The sequence below is a fragment of the Filicampus tigris genome, chromosome 16 (assembly GCF_054856515.1).
Source record: "Filicampus tigris isolate MCC_2025a chromosome 16, RoL_Ftig_1.0, whole genome shotgun sequence".
Lineage (NCBI taxonomy): Eukaryota > Metazoa > Chordata > Actinopteri > Syngnathiformes > Syngnathidae > Filicampus > Filicampus tigris.
The window spans coordinates 6,794,347-6,813,071 of NC_141232.1; the positions used below are offsets into that span (position 1 = coordinate 6,794,347).

General features: G+C 42.4%; 2 protein-coding genes across 4 annotated transcripts in view; one reads left to right on the forward strand and one right to left on the reverse strand.

The window, feature by feature from the left end:
- The window catches only part of olfm2a (olfactomedin 2a), a 49,588-nt gene that overhangs the window by 8,425 nt on the left and 22,438 nt on the right, over positions 1–18,725 (reverse strand). For 2 of the 3 annotated variants that reach the window (XM_086054691.1, XM_086054689.1), the window contains exon 2: positions 4,267–4,416. In XM_086054691.1, coding sequence (XP_085910817.1) covers positions 4,267–4,416 — 150 coding nt within the window. Of the gene's footprint in view, positions 1–4,266; positions 4,417–18,459; positions 18,641–18,725 lie in introns of those variants that run through there. The other variant, XM_086054692.1, reaches the window with a different exon arrangement.
- The window catches only part of rdh8a (retinol dehydrogenase 8a), a 107,862-nt gene continuing 96,062 nt past the window's right edge, over positions 6,926–18,725 (forward strand). Inside the window, exon 1 of the mRNA XM_086054694.1 lies at positions 6,926–7,133. The gene's annotated coding sequence lies outside the window, so the exon portion shown is untranslated. The remainder of the gene's footprint in view (positions 7,134–18,725) is intronic.

Here is an 18,725-nt window from a genome sequence, read left to right on the forward strand (position 1 = left end):
ATGGCGCCATTCTCTTAAGAGTGAGGATGTGCGGAAAGTGCATTTTTGGCAGGCATGAATAGACAAAGGGATTTGTTTTTGTCTTTTGGTGGATTTTAGTTAGCGCTGTATTAATCTTGAGAAGAGGGGACGAGCTCAGGCTCAGAACAAAGCTAGCTAGTTAGAGCAAACCCACGCAAAGCACACAGAGATCACGCAGGGGAAATTCTGTTTTCAGGATGAGGGGCTGTGCAAGTTCACCTGGCTGAGGTATTTCAGCGGGACGATAATCAGAATAGCGCAGAATAGCTTTGGCATTGTACAGAACAGACATTGAACTAAAACGCAATGATGTTTGGCGCAAGCGCATAATTTGATCTACACATTCAAAATGTGGTATGCATCTGGAATAGCAAAAAAATCAAATAAAAAAATATTTTTTTAGCACTCTAAATTTGTATATTGTACATATTCTATTGACCTAGGTATGTTGTCTTTTGTTAGGTGTTGCTGTATAGCGCTTGTGAGTGCTGGGATGTCAAAGCTCGATTCGTCTCGATTCAAATCGATGAATCGGTTTGAATCGATTAGTACTCGATTTTTGATGAATCGTTACATCCCTACAAATGGTGCACAGTTTAATCCTATTCAATGAAATCATTAATAATTTCTATAATATGAATATTGTTTGTTTGCATTACAATACACATTACCCCCCAAAAAAGTATTTGGGGGGAGTCTGATATTGTTTAATGGCATATCCATTCATTTCAAGGAGGAAAGATGATTTATTGCTTGCGCCACTTAGGGGCCACTGTGCTGCCGGGAAAAAAAAAAAAAAAAGCAAACTCTTCTATCATATAATATGATTCTGACACTGCATGTAACAAACACAAAATCACACATTCACCGTTAGGCTGCTATTTATTGATTCCCCATTCAGCTCTGCACTAAGTTTAATCCTCTAATGCCGCCAGCCCACTCTGCTGCTGCATAACCAGCCTACTGTCACACCCCCTCAGCAGAGAGCTCATTTGAACCAACGCTTCGTGTCTTCGCTGCGTGTCCGGGCGCTCACGTGGCCGCACAAACAAAAACCGGCTCGCTCCCGCAGACAGGCAGCGCTCCAAAACTCCTCCGAGTTGCACGCGGGGTTTATTTCGTACTTTATCCAACAGTCCCAACTCTCAAAGGTCGCCGTTTGGCATCGAGTCTGTTGCTCCAGATGCCTCGTTCGCCTTCCCGCGGTCGGCCCACTCAATGACTGCGTCCAGCCTACTGTTCTCTGCGCCCATGTCTTCTCCCACATGCTCCATCAAAACATGTTCTTTTCTCGTTTGGAAATGCTCAGAGATGCACATAAAGGAACTAGAATGGAACAAAAGTAGACTTTTGGGGGTGGGGGAGGATTACTTATGATTTTTTTGTTTGTTTGTTTCTTCATTGTCATTTTAGTATTGTACTTGGATTATTTTCATAATTATTTTGTGTCGTTAAATGTTAAAAGTATTGCTAAAAATATCGGCAACAAATCCATGAATGGGTATATTACAAAAAAAAAAAAAAAAAAAATGTTTGTTGAGCCATTGATATCATATCATCAAAGAGAGCAAGCCATTTTCGCTGCCCTATGTTGGTCAATAATTTGTAAAAATAACTAAGCCAGGTGGGGACTGACCCATTACCATCGATTTGTGAAACAATAGGAATTGGATCAAATTTAGACATCACACCTTTCCTCATCAAAATCGCAACAGAGTTAGTATTTTGCACGTATAATATCAACAGTGGTTAACTTCTTTTTACCCTTGCAACTGTTAAATCACTTAAAAACATTGCCTGTTTTTGAAATTTTTATGACGTTACCAGCTTGTTCAGTTCATAAAGATTTGATGGCGGTGGCAATTTGACGATGGAACTTCCATTATTTCTTATGGGAACATTTTGAACCAATCAACGGTTGACCAGCTGCTCGTTCATACCACATACGCTAGCATATCATAGAGATGGAACTCTCGGGGGGCATTGGGGTTGAGTTGCTGTCCTCAAAAGCTTCCACATTGAACATTCCCGCCGCACCTCCGGGGGGGTCAGCTCCGCAATGTACGAGCTTTACATGAAGCTATAGACACATTTGGGTGCCAAGCTGTTGTCAAGTCTTTGAACCTTGACACGCCCGCCTGTCCTTGTCTTTTTTTTTTCCCCCGCCGCCAGTGGAGGGAATTTGTGGATGGGCTCCACTGAAATTCTTCCTCTGCATGCTTTGGATCCAAATGAGGATGTCTCTTTAGTGTGTATGCTACACGCACACACTCACTCTGTCTTTTTTTTTTTTTTTTTTTTTTTTTTTTGCTTTTGTACAGCTCAAATAGCGCAAACCTCAGGTGTCCTCATTAAGACGGGCTCCGGACTATATTATACGTGAGCGCTTGCCTTTGATAGCTGGCGCCTTCCAGGCAGAGTCTGATATTGTAATCACCCGTAGGCCATTTGAGAAGCCTGAATTATACTAAAAAACAAAAAAAAAACAAAAAGGATTGTGCTCCGTTGGTTTGTGAGTGTCAGTGCATTGCAATGTTTTCTTGCTGACGCAGATAGTCCCGCATGGACCCACCAGCCCTCATTTTGTCCTCATTCAGGTGCTGCTACAGTATGTCCCCCTCTGTTGTATTGGCGGCCACTTCCAAAGTCTGCGTAAATTTCGCACGCTTGAAGACGCGGCCGACCCGACGACCGACCGTCTGGGGCAAAAGACAAACTTCCAACGAGGCACAATGCAATACGTGGGTTCAGGCGCCGCCCCCGATCAGGCGGAGGCTGCCGAGACCTCTTCTTGCATCTCAATTTAGCCCCGCCTCCCTCGCAAGAGCACATCAATGTCAGGCTGTGTGTTTTACGGCCCTCCCTTTGCTCGCACTCGAAAGAAGACGCGGCAGAGGTGACTTATCGAGCTGTTACTTCCGCTTGTTGAGACGCGCCTGGAAGTGTGTGAAGTTGTTTCCAGCGCGTTCCCTCACCTCTATCTAAAAATACTAAATAATCTCACTGCACTCGTAAGGTGCAAAAAAAAAAAAAAGTATACTTCAAAAAGGATTTCGCCATTGAAATGATGTGCTTTTTAACCCCAGCACTACTACCTCTTGCTATTGTACTTTATAAAAACGTACAATAACATAATTAGATAGATGTAATGCATTAAACTGTTTTTGTGCATCATGATTTAATGCCGCAATCCACTTCAGTGTGTGATTTCATCTGGTGTACCCACCTTGGCCACCAGGAGGCAGTCGTGCAGACGCAAAGGGAGAAGAACATATTACTAATACAGTACTCCATAAGTTGCTGTAATATTATTCATTTTTGTAGAGGATAAATAATATATACCTATGAGTATTATATTTTCAGTCTACATGTGTTATTCTACATTTCTTAAAGTGTTGTAAAACTGCGACCATCGATGCTAACTGTTAGCATGCCAATGGCAGTTTCCATTATATGCTAGCATTAAAGCGGAAATCAACCCAAACTCATTTTTGGGAAAAATATTGTTCCCAGCAGGCCCACTAGTTGAAACACGGCATAATGATTAATATTGCGTTAGTGGAATAAGAGTTAATCCTCTTCTTTTTAGCGATCTCAGGGGGCGGCCATTTTGTCACTTCTGTCGACTGAAAATGACATCACAACTGCTCAGGGCTCAGATAATGACCAATCACGGCTCAGATTCAGAGAACAGGTCAGCTGTGATTGATTGTTGTAAGCAGTTGTGATGTCATTTTCAGTCGACAGAAGTGACAAAATGGCCGCTCCCACAGATGGCTAAAAACCGGTGGATTTTGCTGCTCAACTCTTATTCCACAAACACAATATTAATCAGAATGCCGTCTTTCAGCTAGTGGGCCTGCTGGGAACATATTCTTGAAAAAATATGTTATGGTTGACTTCCCCCCCCTTTAAGCGAGCGGGGGCCAGTTTGCTCGCTTTAAAAACTACACCATGATAATCAAACAGCTTTTGAAACCTCTTTTTTTTTGACGAAATGTTCACTATTTGCCAATCTGCTGCTGCTTATTGTCAAGATAGGATCAGTAAGAACATGTCAGATTTTCCCCTATCATGCGTCAGGCCTTTGACTTTTTCAAATTTTCAGTCCGTTTCCTAGCCATTGCTCGACGATTCAATTTCAGCGGCGTCATCGCAAGCCGATGAGACTTTGCGTCGCGTGCGCGTGACAGCCTGCGTTGTCAGCCGCGCCTGGAAGCTGGCGCGCGACGGAACGGCGCTCACCTTCTCCACGAGCTGCCGGAGCTGCCTGCTGCGTGGGTCGCGGTTACACATGTTCTGAGCTGGCGCGACCACCGTGCAGATGCACTTTCCATCCGCGCCCTGCGCCGAGCTGTAGATCTGCCAGCCTTCCTCCGGACTCGGGTACAGCGCCTGCGGAATTATGCAGAGATTTACGTCTCAGTCGGGCGAAGACTTTGCCGCGCTTCCGAACACAAACGGCAAGATACTTTCTGTCGTCAGCGTGCATCAACAGTGAAACAGTTGCCCCCCCCCACCCGCACCCATCATAAATTATTTGTAAAGATATGCAATAATCTAACGCTTTTTTATCCTGTGGGGCTGTGTTTAGCGAGAAGATGTTTTGAATTCATTCAATATCGTGATTAGTTGTGCCCATTCTGTCAGTGCAACTTAGCTGCCGAGTCATAATTTCTCCTTGGGATTCTCTTTCGCTCTCGCAGCCCTGTCAAAAGTTGTTCTTCCCCAAAGGCAATTAATGGCAATTGATCCCGGCAACTACTGAGAATCACTTGCTGTCTAATTTTAGCTTTGAGTGGAGCGCAGCGCAGCAGAGAGCGGCTCGCCGTGTTTACAGCATCCGCGCACGATGAGAGAATTTGAGGAGAGGTTTTCCTTTCATTGAATATGGGGGAGAATGAACGATGAATTTATTCATATCTTGTAGGGAGCACAAGTTGCCTGGTGCACGTTGCCTGTGTCGGACGGCAAACAAATGACCATTCAAGGGCGGCACAAAACTGCGGAAACCAACATTAAGTGCAGGAACTCATTTGTACATTTTTTCACCCACACAACAACATAAATAGATACATATAATGTAGAAAACATATAAGGAATCAGTATGTTTTGAAGAAGAAACAGTTTGTAAAAAAAAAAAAAAATTAAAATATTAATTAAAAAAAATATATTATTAATCAAGAAGTCACTCAGATGTATGGATAATTTACAATCTTAATTGTAAATTAAGATTTACAGGTTTACTATACAATAAAAAAATGCAAACAGTAATGCCCATTCCAAGCAAGGAATTAGTTGGCCTCAAACTGGGAAAAAAAAAAAAAAAAAAAAAAACGAAGTCAAGGTTCAATTCAAAAGTTCCCAACAGTTATGTTTATTTGACTCTTTGTTTCTGCTGTTGCTGGTGTTAAGTGTCAAGTTGCCAAGGAAACAGCATAGTGAGCGCACGCTACACTTGTACGCCAATTTCTGAAGTCTAGCAAAAAGTGGCCTCTCAACATGACCAAGAAACACACAAAAGAAATCAGCCTGGTTTAGCGCAGCTGTTGTGACCTCCCCTCGGGGGTGCAAAAGTGTGAGCAAAATAAAGAAATACATTTGGTTGTAATCTGCCAAGCTAACTTTATGTCGTAGTATAGTAGTAGTAGTAGTAGCGAATTGGCCTTGGAATACAAAAAGAAACAAACTACATGAGAACGTTATACTTCCCCGCATTCAAATGGCGGAAAAGGACAACAGGATGGACAGAGTCGGGGAGACCAATTAAGAGCTTGATGGAAGATGAAAAAGCAACGTTTCAAAGTAAAAGAGGCGTGACGGAGCAGTGGAGTGGAAAAGCAGGCGCGCCAATATGTTTGGAAGCGGGCAGGAAATGGAGCTGTCCGCGGATCAATAACCGACCCAGGAAGGGCCTGGCTGAAAGGGTGGACGTCTCCCTTGGACTAATCCAATGAGAAGCGGTGCTGAGTGCTTGCAAGCGCACACGCGCGCACACATGCATACACCAGTCAACATTCTCATTCACATCTCCACTCGCTCTCGGCAGACAAGGCCAAAATGTAATGAGGGAAGGATTGGCCATTTTAGAGATAAAATTAAAGAGGCATCAACATAAGTGCAGGCAGAAGGCGGCAAATAAAATCGCTTGCTTCGCTCCAAGTCATGTCGTCTTTGCTCCGCAGATCACAGGGAATGTTGATTTGGCGGGGGAACTTGTCTTCCGTTGGAGTTTGAAGCCGCACACTCGCGCGCGCGCGCGCACACACGCACAGACGCGCGGGCTACACCCAGCACGTCTTCATTTCCTCTCTCCCGTCACTCTTTCTGAGCGAGTTCGTTTCAAATTTTTATGATTAAATGAATTGTGAGCCAAGCATTGTGGGCGCCAGTATTATAAAAGATGGCCTTCTATCAGCGCTTCCCGCCACAATAAAGTCAGCATATACTATTCTTTTCATGTCATCCCTCTTTTTATTAGTTATTGTCAAAAGTCGTTTCTGCTAGGCTTTGCAAGGTACAGTACAATATTCAATTCCCTCACAAATCATTTCCAACCAGCTTCACCGTTATTACAGGATGAATCCATTACGGCCAAAATGGGATTTCACCAGCAAATACCATATATATATATATATATATATATATATATATATATATATATATATATATATATATATATATATATATATAAATTAAATTAAATAATAATAAGAATTAACGAGGACCAAATGAGGTTCAGGGAATTTATTGAATACAAATAAATAAATTGAAGGGGGAAAAAAAATTAAAGTTCAACAATACAATTATTTGGGAATTATTAATGAATCTAAAAGCGGCCGTTAATGTAGTCACTTTTGCTTTTATGTGCCGTTTCCTGTTTGACTTTGACAGACAGGAAGTTAAGGGGTGTGGCCACAGGGAGGAAGTGTGATCTGAATTGGAATGCAAATTGCTTGCCCACCTGACATCCGTTTAAGTGTTGTACCTTCATTTTTAGGGATTCATCTCTCTCTCTTTTTATTTATTTATTTTTAAACCTTTTTCACTTTGAGGACTCCGGCCTTTGGAAAGCTTGCGACCCTTAGCTCCGATTTCCAAATCGACATCTGGTGAGTTTTGTGCACTTGGCTTTAAATCGTCTTTTTTTTTTTTTTTTTTTTTTTTTTTGCATTACATTGATGATTACTGCGGTTGGGACTTTTCCATTCATGTTGACGCTCCCGTCTCCTGACTGCACTTTTGAATGAACCCCCTTATCTCTCAAAGACAGAAGTCAGATGTGGGATCTGCTTTCAAGTCTGCGTTTATTGTTCTGCTGCAGCGTGACTGTGCTGGTGTGTGTTTCTGCCGAGCATCTATATATTTGCACAAACCCTCTCCCAGGCCTTTTTAATAATGCATGGCTTTTTATATGCGACAAAGTCCCCCGTGAGCATTTGTTTGGAAAGGCTGCGAGGCTTTGCTGCAGATGTGTGTGGGCGTGCTTTTAGTTTGGATGCGAGGAGGCGCGCAAGCGGGTTTCTTGTCGCGGTCTTAACAGGTGGACAAAAGATGGCCTCTGTCTGCAACATGCACTTAACTGTCGGACTGTGCCGTGCCTTGATGAGATTGCCTCATTCATTTCCATATATATATTTTTTTCCTTCACTGCATCATATGTCATAACAAGCCTCATGCAAACGGTTGCAGAAATCCGTGTACGTATATTTGGACTTTTTTTTTTTTAAACAGGGTAGCACATGGTGAGCATTTCAAGTTTAGCTGTGGGATGCCGGAGGACATTCCTTTTGCCCTAACGCTCTCTCCTCAATTTCCAACCTCACGCTGCGCTTCCTCGTGTTTTTTTTTTTTTTCCCCCCCACAAGCTTCTCAGCAACACTTCTCCTGTGTATTAATATTTCATAAATGCCGGGCTGAAATTAAGAGTGCATTTGAATCCGTTCCAATTTCCATTCGCCTCTAACTCGCCCGCTCTTCTGAGCGTTTAGAGAGAGATGGATACACCGGGATGCAAATGGCATGCAGTTTTTTTTTTTTTGCAGGGGGATTCATATGCGTCTACTTATAAGCAGTCAGACTGATTTTAAGCGCCGTGACTTATTGACGTAAATGGAGCATGTCGGTTCTCTAGAAAAAGAATACACATACATTATTCCTTTAAGCTCACCAGATATCTCATTAGCCAAGGAAACCATAATCTTTAGCTCTTCAAAATGAATAAAAAATGCCTATACTCTATTATGTAGGCAGGTCAAACCTGTGCGCCATTTTAATGATGTCATTGGTGGAAGCAGATCACTAAAGTATTTACATTTTCAAACACTTCACTATCTTAATAGCTTGACCGTGACATCCTATGCATCTACATACTCGAGTTTATAGTACACTTTACATTGTCTATTTCTTGTCTTGTTGAAATTAGCTTCTTTTGGCGACCCTGCCTCGTGGAATTGTGCGATTTATCGGGCTGGGTCCCAGCGGCAAGTGTATGCCTAATGACGGGCTGTATCTTGCGTATCTATGCGCGATGTCGAGATAAATCTCACCGGCGAGTGCGTGCCAAATGACACGCTGGATATCGCCAGTGAGTGTTTGCCTAACGTCTGCGTGGATCTCATGTGTGCCTTCCAAATGGTGCTTTGCCATCCCCTTGTGCCCTTCACTCAACAGATTGGCTCATTTCCCCTCGCCAGCTAGTGTGCGCTGTGGCCGCCTGCTTGCCTCTACATGAGGAGGCAGAGCCAAGACACGGGGGGGGGGGGGGTGTTTTTGGGGCTCTTATCAAGACAATCAAAGCATTTTAACTCGTCAAAATGTCAATTTTGCATAGTATGTCCCATTTAGGGAGAGAGGAGGCGTCGGGTTCGCTGTCAGAAATGTGGATCAGGTAGCAGTGAAGGATTAAATGGAATATGCAAGTGGCAGACATGAAGCTGTCACAGTCACGGTGAGAGGAGCCGGCGAGTTTGTGTCGAGCGACTGTTTTGCAGAGGACAGATGATGAAAAAATCAATCGGGCGTCCATTTATGACCATTTTTGTTTTGGAGGCTTTTTCCCAGCAACGGCGCTCTTTCCTCTCCCCCGCCATCAAACGCCTGACACAAAGCGCTAAACTGCAAGTGACTGTCTGAAAGGCTGACACTCACTCACAAAACAAGTTTACTAGACTGCCCGTTTATAGCCGCTAATTTGGCCGGCGGACTTTATTGCCGCGGGCCATTTGACGATGGCGACTTTGGGGCAGTTAGCGCTTTGTGAATATCAATTTGTAGTAACGGCCTGAATATCAATTAACTTGTTTCCTGTATCCAGTCCAGTGTGGCACTCTTGGGGTGGGATGTTAATTAGCAATAGCGCTGATGTACCCATTGACTCCTCCGAGAGCCGCCTTCCACACCACAACCAGCCAAACTTAAAGATATATATTGATGTATAAAGATATACAAAATAAAGACAACTAGACTGACTGGAATGTAATGCTTGCAATCATGCTTTCTTTTTTTGTGCCACCAGCAACGTAAAAATATATGTGGACAGACACAAATGAAATGAAATTATCGGGTGAATATTATGTAATAGGTCTGTATGTAAAAAAAAAAAAAATGTCAGGACGAAAATTGCCCCTTCTGGTTTTCCCCGGCAACAAGGAGTAGCAGTAGCATTTTTTTTCCTTCTTTTGTTCCAAGAAAAAGCTTCCCATGGTGTCTTGAAGGGCGCTATATAAATCTCATTTATTATATTATCAAATAAAAGCAGACCTTTGTGAGGGTGGAAAAAAAGGTAAGCACTAAATTTAAAATTTTTTTCATTCTCTTATCGTGAGCACTTTTTTATTTTCAGAGGTTGACGTGGGCATAAGTGTGGATGTCCACAAACTTTTGGCGCAGTTTTTTAAGCATGGTGATTTAGTTACTCCGCTAATGTCACACCAAGATATGAGTGGAGGGAAGGAGGCGTGTCCGTATTACAGAGCGTTACGTATTCTGATAAAAAAAAAAAAAAAAAAATACATGACAGTTTTTGAGTGAAAAATGGGCCATCCTGGCTGTATAGTCATATATTGCTTTTTAAAGCGGAAGTCAACCCAAACATATTTTTTTTCAAGAATATGTTCCCAGCAGGCTCACTAGTTAAAACACGGCGTTCTGATGAATTTTGCGTTTGTGGAATATGAGTTAAGCAGCAAAATGCACTCGTTTTTAGCCATCTCCGGGGGCGGCCATTTTGTCTTCTCTCGACTGCAAATGACATCGCAACTGCTCACAGCGACCAATCACGGATGACCTGTTTTCTGAATGTGCGCCGTGATTGGTCGTTGTGAGCAGTTGTGATGTCATTTTCAGTCTACAGAAGACAAAATGGCCGCCCCGAGAGATGGCTAAAAACGAGTGGATTAACACTTATTCCACCAACGCGATATTTATCAGAAAGCCGTGTTTCAACCAGTGGGCCTGCATAGAACATAGTCTTGAAAAAAATATGCTTGGGTAGACTTGCGCTTCAAATACATCTTTCTTTTTTTTGTAAAAGCTTCTTGTCATTATTAGGCCTGTTCCTCTTTTCAAAGAAGCTCTCCCAACATGATTTTATTTGATCTTTTGCATATTTTTGCTAGCTTGTGATCTTACTTTCCCCCCCCTCACAAGTGACTTAGATGAGCACCTTAAAACTAAACAAAATAAAAACTTCTTCCAGACTCTGATCAACAAAATATTTTTTGCGCAGCCGCTCTGTGAAGCTGTGTACCAAATGGCCTGCGGCCCAGCGGTTGGGGACCCCTGCCTTAACAGATATTTGCCAATCACACTTTGGCCGCTAGCACATGGCAACTCAAAACGAACGGAGCGTAGAAACTGCGCAGTTTAGTGGCGCGCGTCACTGCAACTAACTAATCAACTTGTGCAATTACCTGCGCATCTCTCAGCAGCAATCAAGCTGCGAGGCCCTTAATGATTAACAAAGTTCAGTGGGATTATCCAATTAGGCGCGTGAGCTGCGGGTATCGCTGTCGAGAGGATGGACTTCCTCCGGTGTTTCATTAGAGCGACCCTGGAGCTGGCTGCCGTACAGGCGCGGCTAAATGAGATCATAAATCTGCTGCTCTACACCTTTTATGAGCATGACGGGAAGTCTATTAGAAGTTTCATAAGCAGCGGGCGATGCCAGCAAATTGAGGCGACCCGCCACATCGCCAGAGCTGAACTCGACGCCACGACCACCAGAGACGGCGTGAGAAAGCGGGGGGGGGGGGGGGGGGGGGGGAGATTTGGGAACGCTTGCGTGAAGCATCAAGCTGAGTTTGTGAGTCTCGATAGAATCGGGACACCTTACCGATGAGGCGGAATCCAGGTGCCATCTTTCAACGAGCGTGAAATAACCTAAAAAGGCGTTTTGTTTAAAGAAATGGGATCATCTCTCTGTGGGCTGCTTGCTGTTTGTCTCTTGGCTTTTACAATATTTGAGCAAAAGTATTGCAACACTTGTCCATTCCACCCCCACTTTGTCTCAATGCCCCGCGCCCCCTCCCCTAAAAACTGGGCACAAGACAGACAGCAACAAAGCAAAGGAACCTCAAGAAAATACTTTATAGTAGATTCATAAGCGACACCGCATTTGTGACATTTCTGCTCTAAGGGGCCGTTCATCACCACTTTTTTATTTTTAGCTGACTGCACAGTACGTTCTATAAACTTCAAACCAATAGTGTTGTAGTAACACTCTATAAAGAATAAATCATGCTACCAATGTGGCAGTCGTGGCTAACTTGTTTACAGTGCTAACGCTAGCTTAGTATTGCAGCAAAGAGAGCACACATTTATGCAGAAAACCACAAATAGGTGAGGATAGCTTCCACATTAACATTTTTTTTTTTCCCATTTGTGTTGCGAGCAAAAATTTTTTTCTTAGGAGTGAGCCTCAGACATTCTGACGTCACATCTGGCCACCATCAGCTCATGTAGTTTACCTTGCTGTGAAATTACAGGTATCTGTCGTTTTACATGGATGACATCTGTTGAAATAAAGCTTGAAACAGTAAAAAGTGAAAAAAAAAAAAGTTGATTTCTTTACATACTATATTCTACGTCTTTACAGTGTGTAAGTCAAGGTACCCCAGTAGGTGAATTCGTGAATAGCGAATAGGTGGGGTTTTTTTTTTGTCTTTTTTTTTTTTTTTTATAGATGAAAAATTCCACTGTACTCTACTGACCTCAACTGTGCTAATGTGACTCAAACAGAGCTAAACTCCGCTCCATCCTCGTACCTCGCCACTCCATCACTCCCACCGTGGTGCCAACTTTCCATCTGGCGCTCACTCGTTCCAAAGGGCGCAGGGGGTGCACAGATGCGGTACGTGCGCTGTCGACTCTGTTTCGGGGCTCAGTCGGCCAACTCTTAGTGAGACTAATGACGGCAAATGACGCCCGTCGCCCCGTACAAGGTCTGTGGCCGCCTGCGAGGTCTTCTGACAGGCGCTTGGCGTCCGATCAGCTGTTTGCTGCGCGCAAGATGGCGATGGAGGCTGGTGTTGTGCAGAGAAGGTGCGACGAGCGGGGCGAAAAACACCAGATACACTGTTAGAACACACACGATGGTTCATTTGATTTTCACGCCTGTGTGAGTTGTGACGTCATGTGTTACTGCAGTACGAGTTCACCACAATAGTTTGTAAACGGTGTCAGGATGCAGCGATAATGCAATCTTGCAATGATGGACTTTGTGTTGATAACAAGCGTTGCCCTGATGTGAGAGACCCGGCAGGTTTTCCTAAGAAACGAGCGGATTTTTTTAAAGTTTGACTTGCATGCAAAAATTCAAGACGCGAGCACTGTACGGGGAGAGATTTCAACTCGCTTCATACAGAAAGCAGCAGTTTGGAAGATAGTTCTTCAAAAAAAGAGCGGTCAAGGTGTTTAATGCTACTCCCAATTAAAGATTACTATCAAACTAAACCTAAAAGTAAGAGAATTAGACTATGTATTCAAAACAACCACACAGCTTTGCCTCCTGCTAGCTTAATGCTAACACATGAAGAGAAAAGCTATAGTTGGGCTAAAGAATAGCATTTTCCTCTTTAAAACAGAAGTCAACGCAAACTTTTTTTTTTTAACGGGGCATTCTGATAAATTCTGCGTTTGTGGAATAAGTCTTAATGCACTCATTTTTAGCCGTCTCTGGGGGCGGCCATTTTGTCTTCTGTTGACTGAAAATGACATCACAACTGACAAATGCACTATTTATCAGAATGCCTTGTTTCAACTAGTGGGCCTGGGAACATATTCTTGAAAAAAATGTTTCGGTTGACCACCCCCTTAAAGTAATGGGTTTATGAACACAAACAAACACATGTAGACAGAAAATATAACAATACTCAACAATGTATTTTCTTTATCCTCTGCAAAAAATGCCTACCAATACTCCAGGTTACTGAGTCACGTACAGTTGTTCATTTGTGTCTGACAACTGTTTCTCCAATCAACCATTCAAACTCTCTCTCAGAATGTTCTGAACACCTGTTTCGACAGGAGTTGTGCCACAGCGGTCATCTTCAAACGACTCATTCAACAGTGCCTCTGATGGCCCAAATTCTTGATCGCCAAAGACAATACTGTAATTATGTCCCCCATGATGTTCACAGGCAATCACCAATGACAAGATGGCTAATTGCTTCAATAGTCTCGTGTGTTTGGTTTCTACAAATTCCAAGTGAAGGCTGTAAAATGCCGCAAAGCTGCTTCCTATAAAATCTGGAGCCGTGTTTAATCAACGGCCTATAATCGATCAACACAATTTGCTTTATTGGGCCGCGCAGTGGATGTAAAAGTTTACAGCGCTTGACGGACGGCGCCACACTGCCCTCAATCACATTTTGATTGGTATGCTGTTTGAAGAAAAAGAAAAAGAAAAAAAATCCATTCCGTCACCTCAGAGCTTTTTTCATTGAAGATAACGCACACACGGGTCTAGAAGTCAATGTATTCACATTATCTCACACACACATTTTGTAGAGTTGATGCGGTTAAAAAAAAAAGGGCAGTGATTCACTGAACAGTCTTTTATTTACATTCTGCAGAGGTCTTTTTATTTCTTTCTTTTTAAATGAGTTTCTTTGTTACGATATTGAAAGTCGCAAAACATTCTTCTTTTTGAAGCTGGCTTTCACATTTATTAGTTTTGGTGTAAATACTGTAATTGATTGAAAAGCTGATTTGGGAGGGCGAGGCAATGAAAATGATTGATGACAGTCTGGAAGCCAATCTTGTTCCGATTATTGGACTTTTTTTTTTGTGTTGTAGTTTTGATGTTGTGTTATGTGCTGCTGCCTTCCGTTTTGTTGTAAAATGCCGTGCTGCTGTAAAACCGAAATTATCCCTTTGAAGGATGAGTAAAAGACCTCTATTTTATTATAATAATCAAAATGCACAGATGGTGGATTTGATTGCATTAACGCAGTACTTTTTTGTACTATGAATTAGAACAAAATGACACTCACTGTGTGCAGTTTGTAAAAGTGACTTTTTAGGGGATTCCCTATTCAATGAATATTCATATTTCTAAATATCAAAGGATTCAAAGTCTTTATTGTCAAATTTCCCAAATAATGCCTAGTAAAATACAAGAAAAGGACAGTGGCATTTTATCAACTGTGTTGCTGGATCCGTATCCGTATACGCAAATAAGTTGTGATATTTGAAAAAACAAAACGTAATTATCTGGTTTAAAAAATAGCATTAGCAGGAATGCCAAAGGAATTGATTTTAATTTTAGTGCAAATTGCAATTAATGACGCAGATCACGAGATGTATTTTCTCCATTTGCGCTGTTGTAATGTGGATGGCCATCGTCCATGGCAAAGGCAGTAGCCTGCTGAGTAATAGAAAAATAAGCAATCAAACACAAATAGTCTGTGACGAGTTTTTACCAGCATTGGAGGTCTGCACTCGACCGATTACTATTCCATCTTTCTTTATTAGGATATCGATTTAATTAAGATGATTTAAGCCACTGTAAAGTAAAAATGTCCTGTAAATTTGACACAACACAGAGAGCAGTGTTATTTAACAGCCCTGCCAAATTTGAATGATTAAAAAAAAACGTGTACGAAATGAAGCTTCTAAATCGTAAAAAAAATCAAGCGTCTCGGTATCTGCATGTCGGCTGGTTGCGCCGAAACCACTCAACTGTCAGTCAATTGATTCTTATGCATACACATCCCAACATGTTTGAGCCATAAAAAATTATCTGCTTGAATCAAATTAAACCAAGTGTCATTGGGCACCGTTTTCAGCCACGCCCCAACAAAAAATAGGAAAACTGAAATGCTGATAAACAATTTGTTTACACAGCTCCACAATTCAGTAGCACATTGCCACATTGCTCTGTCTTCGCATGGCCGTGATTGGTCGTTGTGAGCAGTTATGATGTCATTTTCAGTCGACAGAAGACAAAATGGCCGACCCCAGAGATGACTAAAAACGAGTGCATTTTGCTGCTTAACTTATATTCCACAAACGCAAAATTTAATCAGAATGCCGTGTTTCAACTAGTGGGGCTGCTGGGAACATATTCTTGAAAAAAATATGTTTGGGTTGACTTGCGACTTGAGCAGCAAAATCCACCCATTTTTAGCCATCTGAGGGGGCGGCCATTTTGTCACTTCTGTCGACTGAAAATGATATCACAAATGCCAATTACGGCTCAGCTTCAGAAAACAGGTGAGCTGTGATTGGACAGAAGTGACAAAATGGCCGCCCCTAGAGATGGCTAAGAACTCTTATTCCACAAACGCAATATTTATCAGAATGCCTTGTTTAAATAAGTGGGCTTGCATAGAACATATTCTTGAAAAATATGTTTGGGTTGAATCACCATTTTTATCATAGAGTCTTTCCGTTTTGTCTCCTTGGCCAAGAAACACATGACTGTCACAATCTTAAGCAGTGTTTCAAAGCAATCTCCTGTAAGTAGAAAAGCGAGTCACTGCTCCTGCCTGCCAATCTTCAAATTCCGTGTCAGCGTTAAGACTTTCAGGGCCTTTCGCACTCATTAAGGAAAACACACTTTTGCACTATCCAGATGTGCACAATCATCCAGGCAGCGTCGCATTTCCTGACATCAAGCCGTTCATCCGTCTCCTCAAGATGAGTCGCTTTGAAAGGGGGAAGCACCCAAAGCGAGCGGACCAGACTGAACTGGGAGCGAATGTAGGACGCGGCCGCTAAAGGCCGAGCAGAAGCCGCTGGCTGGCACTCCGGTGTCACAAGAGCGTTGCGACGTCGCCTTTGATAAGAGCACCAAACGCGCTTGTGAGTCACCGTGGCCGGGGAAACGTCTCGTTAATCGTGATGAGACCCGATGAGGCGTTTACGTTCAACTTTTAGTCTTTACGAGGGGCGGATTAGCCGCCATCGCATACGCTAACGATTCAAGGCGCTATCAAACGCGGCCTCTCGGCTTTAATCAAACGCTGATGAAAGGCGCCCCGGCACAATACCCGAAATAAAATCTCTCCTCATAACTATGTATATTTTTATGCCGCCTGTCTCTTTGAAATGCAAAATAAGACGACTTCAGCCACGAGGCTCAGTCAGAATCCCGAGTTAGCTTGCAACATATTTCATCTCTCTCTTGACGGCGAGCGAGATAAGTGAAATGGATGGATTAAGCGGGGCGCTCTCCCCGAAGGGCAAATGTGGAAGTTGGGCAGGATTTCCGGAGTTCAGTGGTGTAAATAATTCACACCCCGAGCACCTTTACATTCACGTTTTACTGCAGATAGCCCGCCGAAGGCGTGTTTGAACCAAAAGTTAAAAGGACTTTCGGCTTTTGTCGCGTGTTCGCCCTCAACCTTACGACTGCACTTTTTGACTAAAGCATGATTAAATATGAAAGTCTTCTCGAAACAGATGGACCTCACACCCCCTTAAGACAAACATACTCGGAATATGTGGTTAAACTAATAAAAATAGACACACGCACTTGTGCGTGTACTCCATAGCCAGATGGCCTCACATCTCTCGGGACGTTCAATTTCCTTCCATCATTTGAAACAGAGCGCTGCATTTTCAGTATCGGGCGTGGGGCCATTAGAAAAGGTGCTCAGGGTGAAACGCTCATCAATCAGGGATATCAGAAAATGACAAATTAATTGAGTTGACTTAATGCTGCTGATTAATCGGCGTCTCGCGGCGGCCATCAGCCAAGACGCAGAGTTCAAGTTTGGGCATTTTAATGGAACGTAGAAATGAGCAAATCCGTCAAAAGTTGGCGCTGAACATCATTTGCTCTTCATCAGAATTCAAATTGTTCAACGTTAATCTGATTTAAAAAAAAAATAAAAATAAAAACAAATATGTTTGATTCAGTTTATCCAAACTGGTTCACTTCTGCTACATTTGCTGTGACGCAAGTTTGATTTGTTTCGCTTTTGGTCAATTAAGTCGGATTCAATGAATTCCAGTTAATTTGTGAGTCGACGTTCCATTAAATCATATTCGATTTAAATTCCAGTTTATTTGGTTTAGTTCTGTTCGGTTGATTGCATTTTGGTTTGGTTTGATGGATTGAGTTTATTTGATTCATTTGAACTAATTCGCTAATGCTCATTTAGGTTGCATTTGTTTGGATAGGTCCAATTTATTTGTGTTCCATTTAATTGGGTGTTTATTTGAGTCACTTCCAGCCAGGTCAGTTTCGGTTTGAATCTATTTGAATTCAATTCAGTTTGCTTTGGCTAACCGTAATCGTAACCCTGCTTAGTTGGATCAAAATATATTCAGTCAATTCCGTTGGGTTTGGTTTGGTTTAATTCCATTCACTTATTTATCTTTTAGTGTGATTGATTCAGTTTGAGTCCTTTTTCACATTCAATTTGATTTGAACGGATTTACTTTCGCTCACTTCAGTTGTGTTGCGTTGCTTTGCATTCATTTTAGTTGGCCTTAGTTTGATTTATTTGATTTTGCTTTTGATTTGAGAGACATCGGGTCAGTTCAATTCCAGTTGAATTCCATTACGTTAAATTCAGTAAGGTAAGTAGGTTTTAAATCCGTTCAATTCACTTATATCAGTTCTGCTGATTCCACTCAATTCATTCATCTTTTGAGTCTAATCTGGTCAATTCAGTTCACTTTCATTCACTTCATTAGATTTTCTTTTCTTTTGTTTCAATCCAGATTTGAACTCATTCACACAGTGTCTGCATCCATTTAAAGTGATCCAATTCAACTGAATTCATTTAGGGTCGTGTCAGGTCAATTCAATTCCATTTTTGATGCGGTGATAATTCACATCAAGAAAGCAATGAGAATGGTTGCGGACCACCCGTTTCACTTCACAGGAGCAAGCACTTTGGCAACGAACAAAGGAAAATAAAACCCGAGAGAAACCTCGAACAGCACCACAAGTCAACCGTGACCGTCTGCCTTATAAATTACCTTTTAAAAGTTGCATTTCATCAGTTCCACATTGTCGTCCATCACATCGCCCGAGAGCACCGTTTGCGTCCCGCCGTGATGACTGACGGATTGCACACGCACCCTAAAACATGCAATCGCCACTTTGTCCATCCGCAGCTTTTCACCATCACTCATCCTTAACAGCTGCATCATTATCCCGGATGACCACTCTCACACATCATTTAGTCAAAACATTGCTCTCGCACGCGTGTCTGACTCCATCACCGATCGCCCTCCTCCAGGGG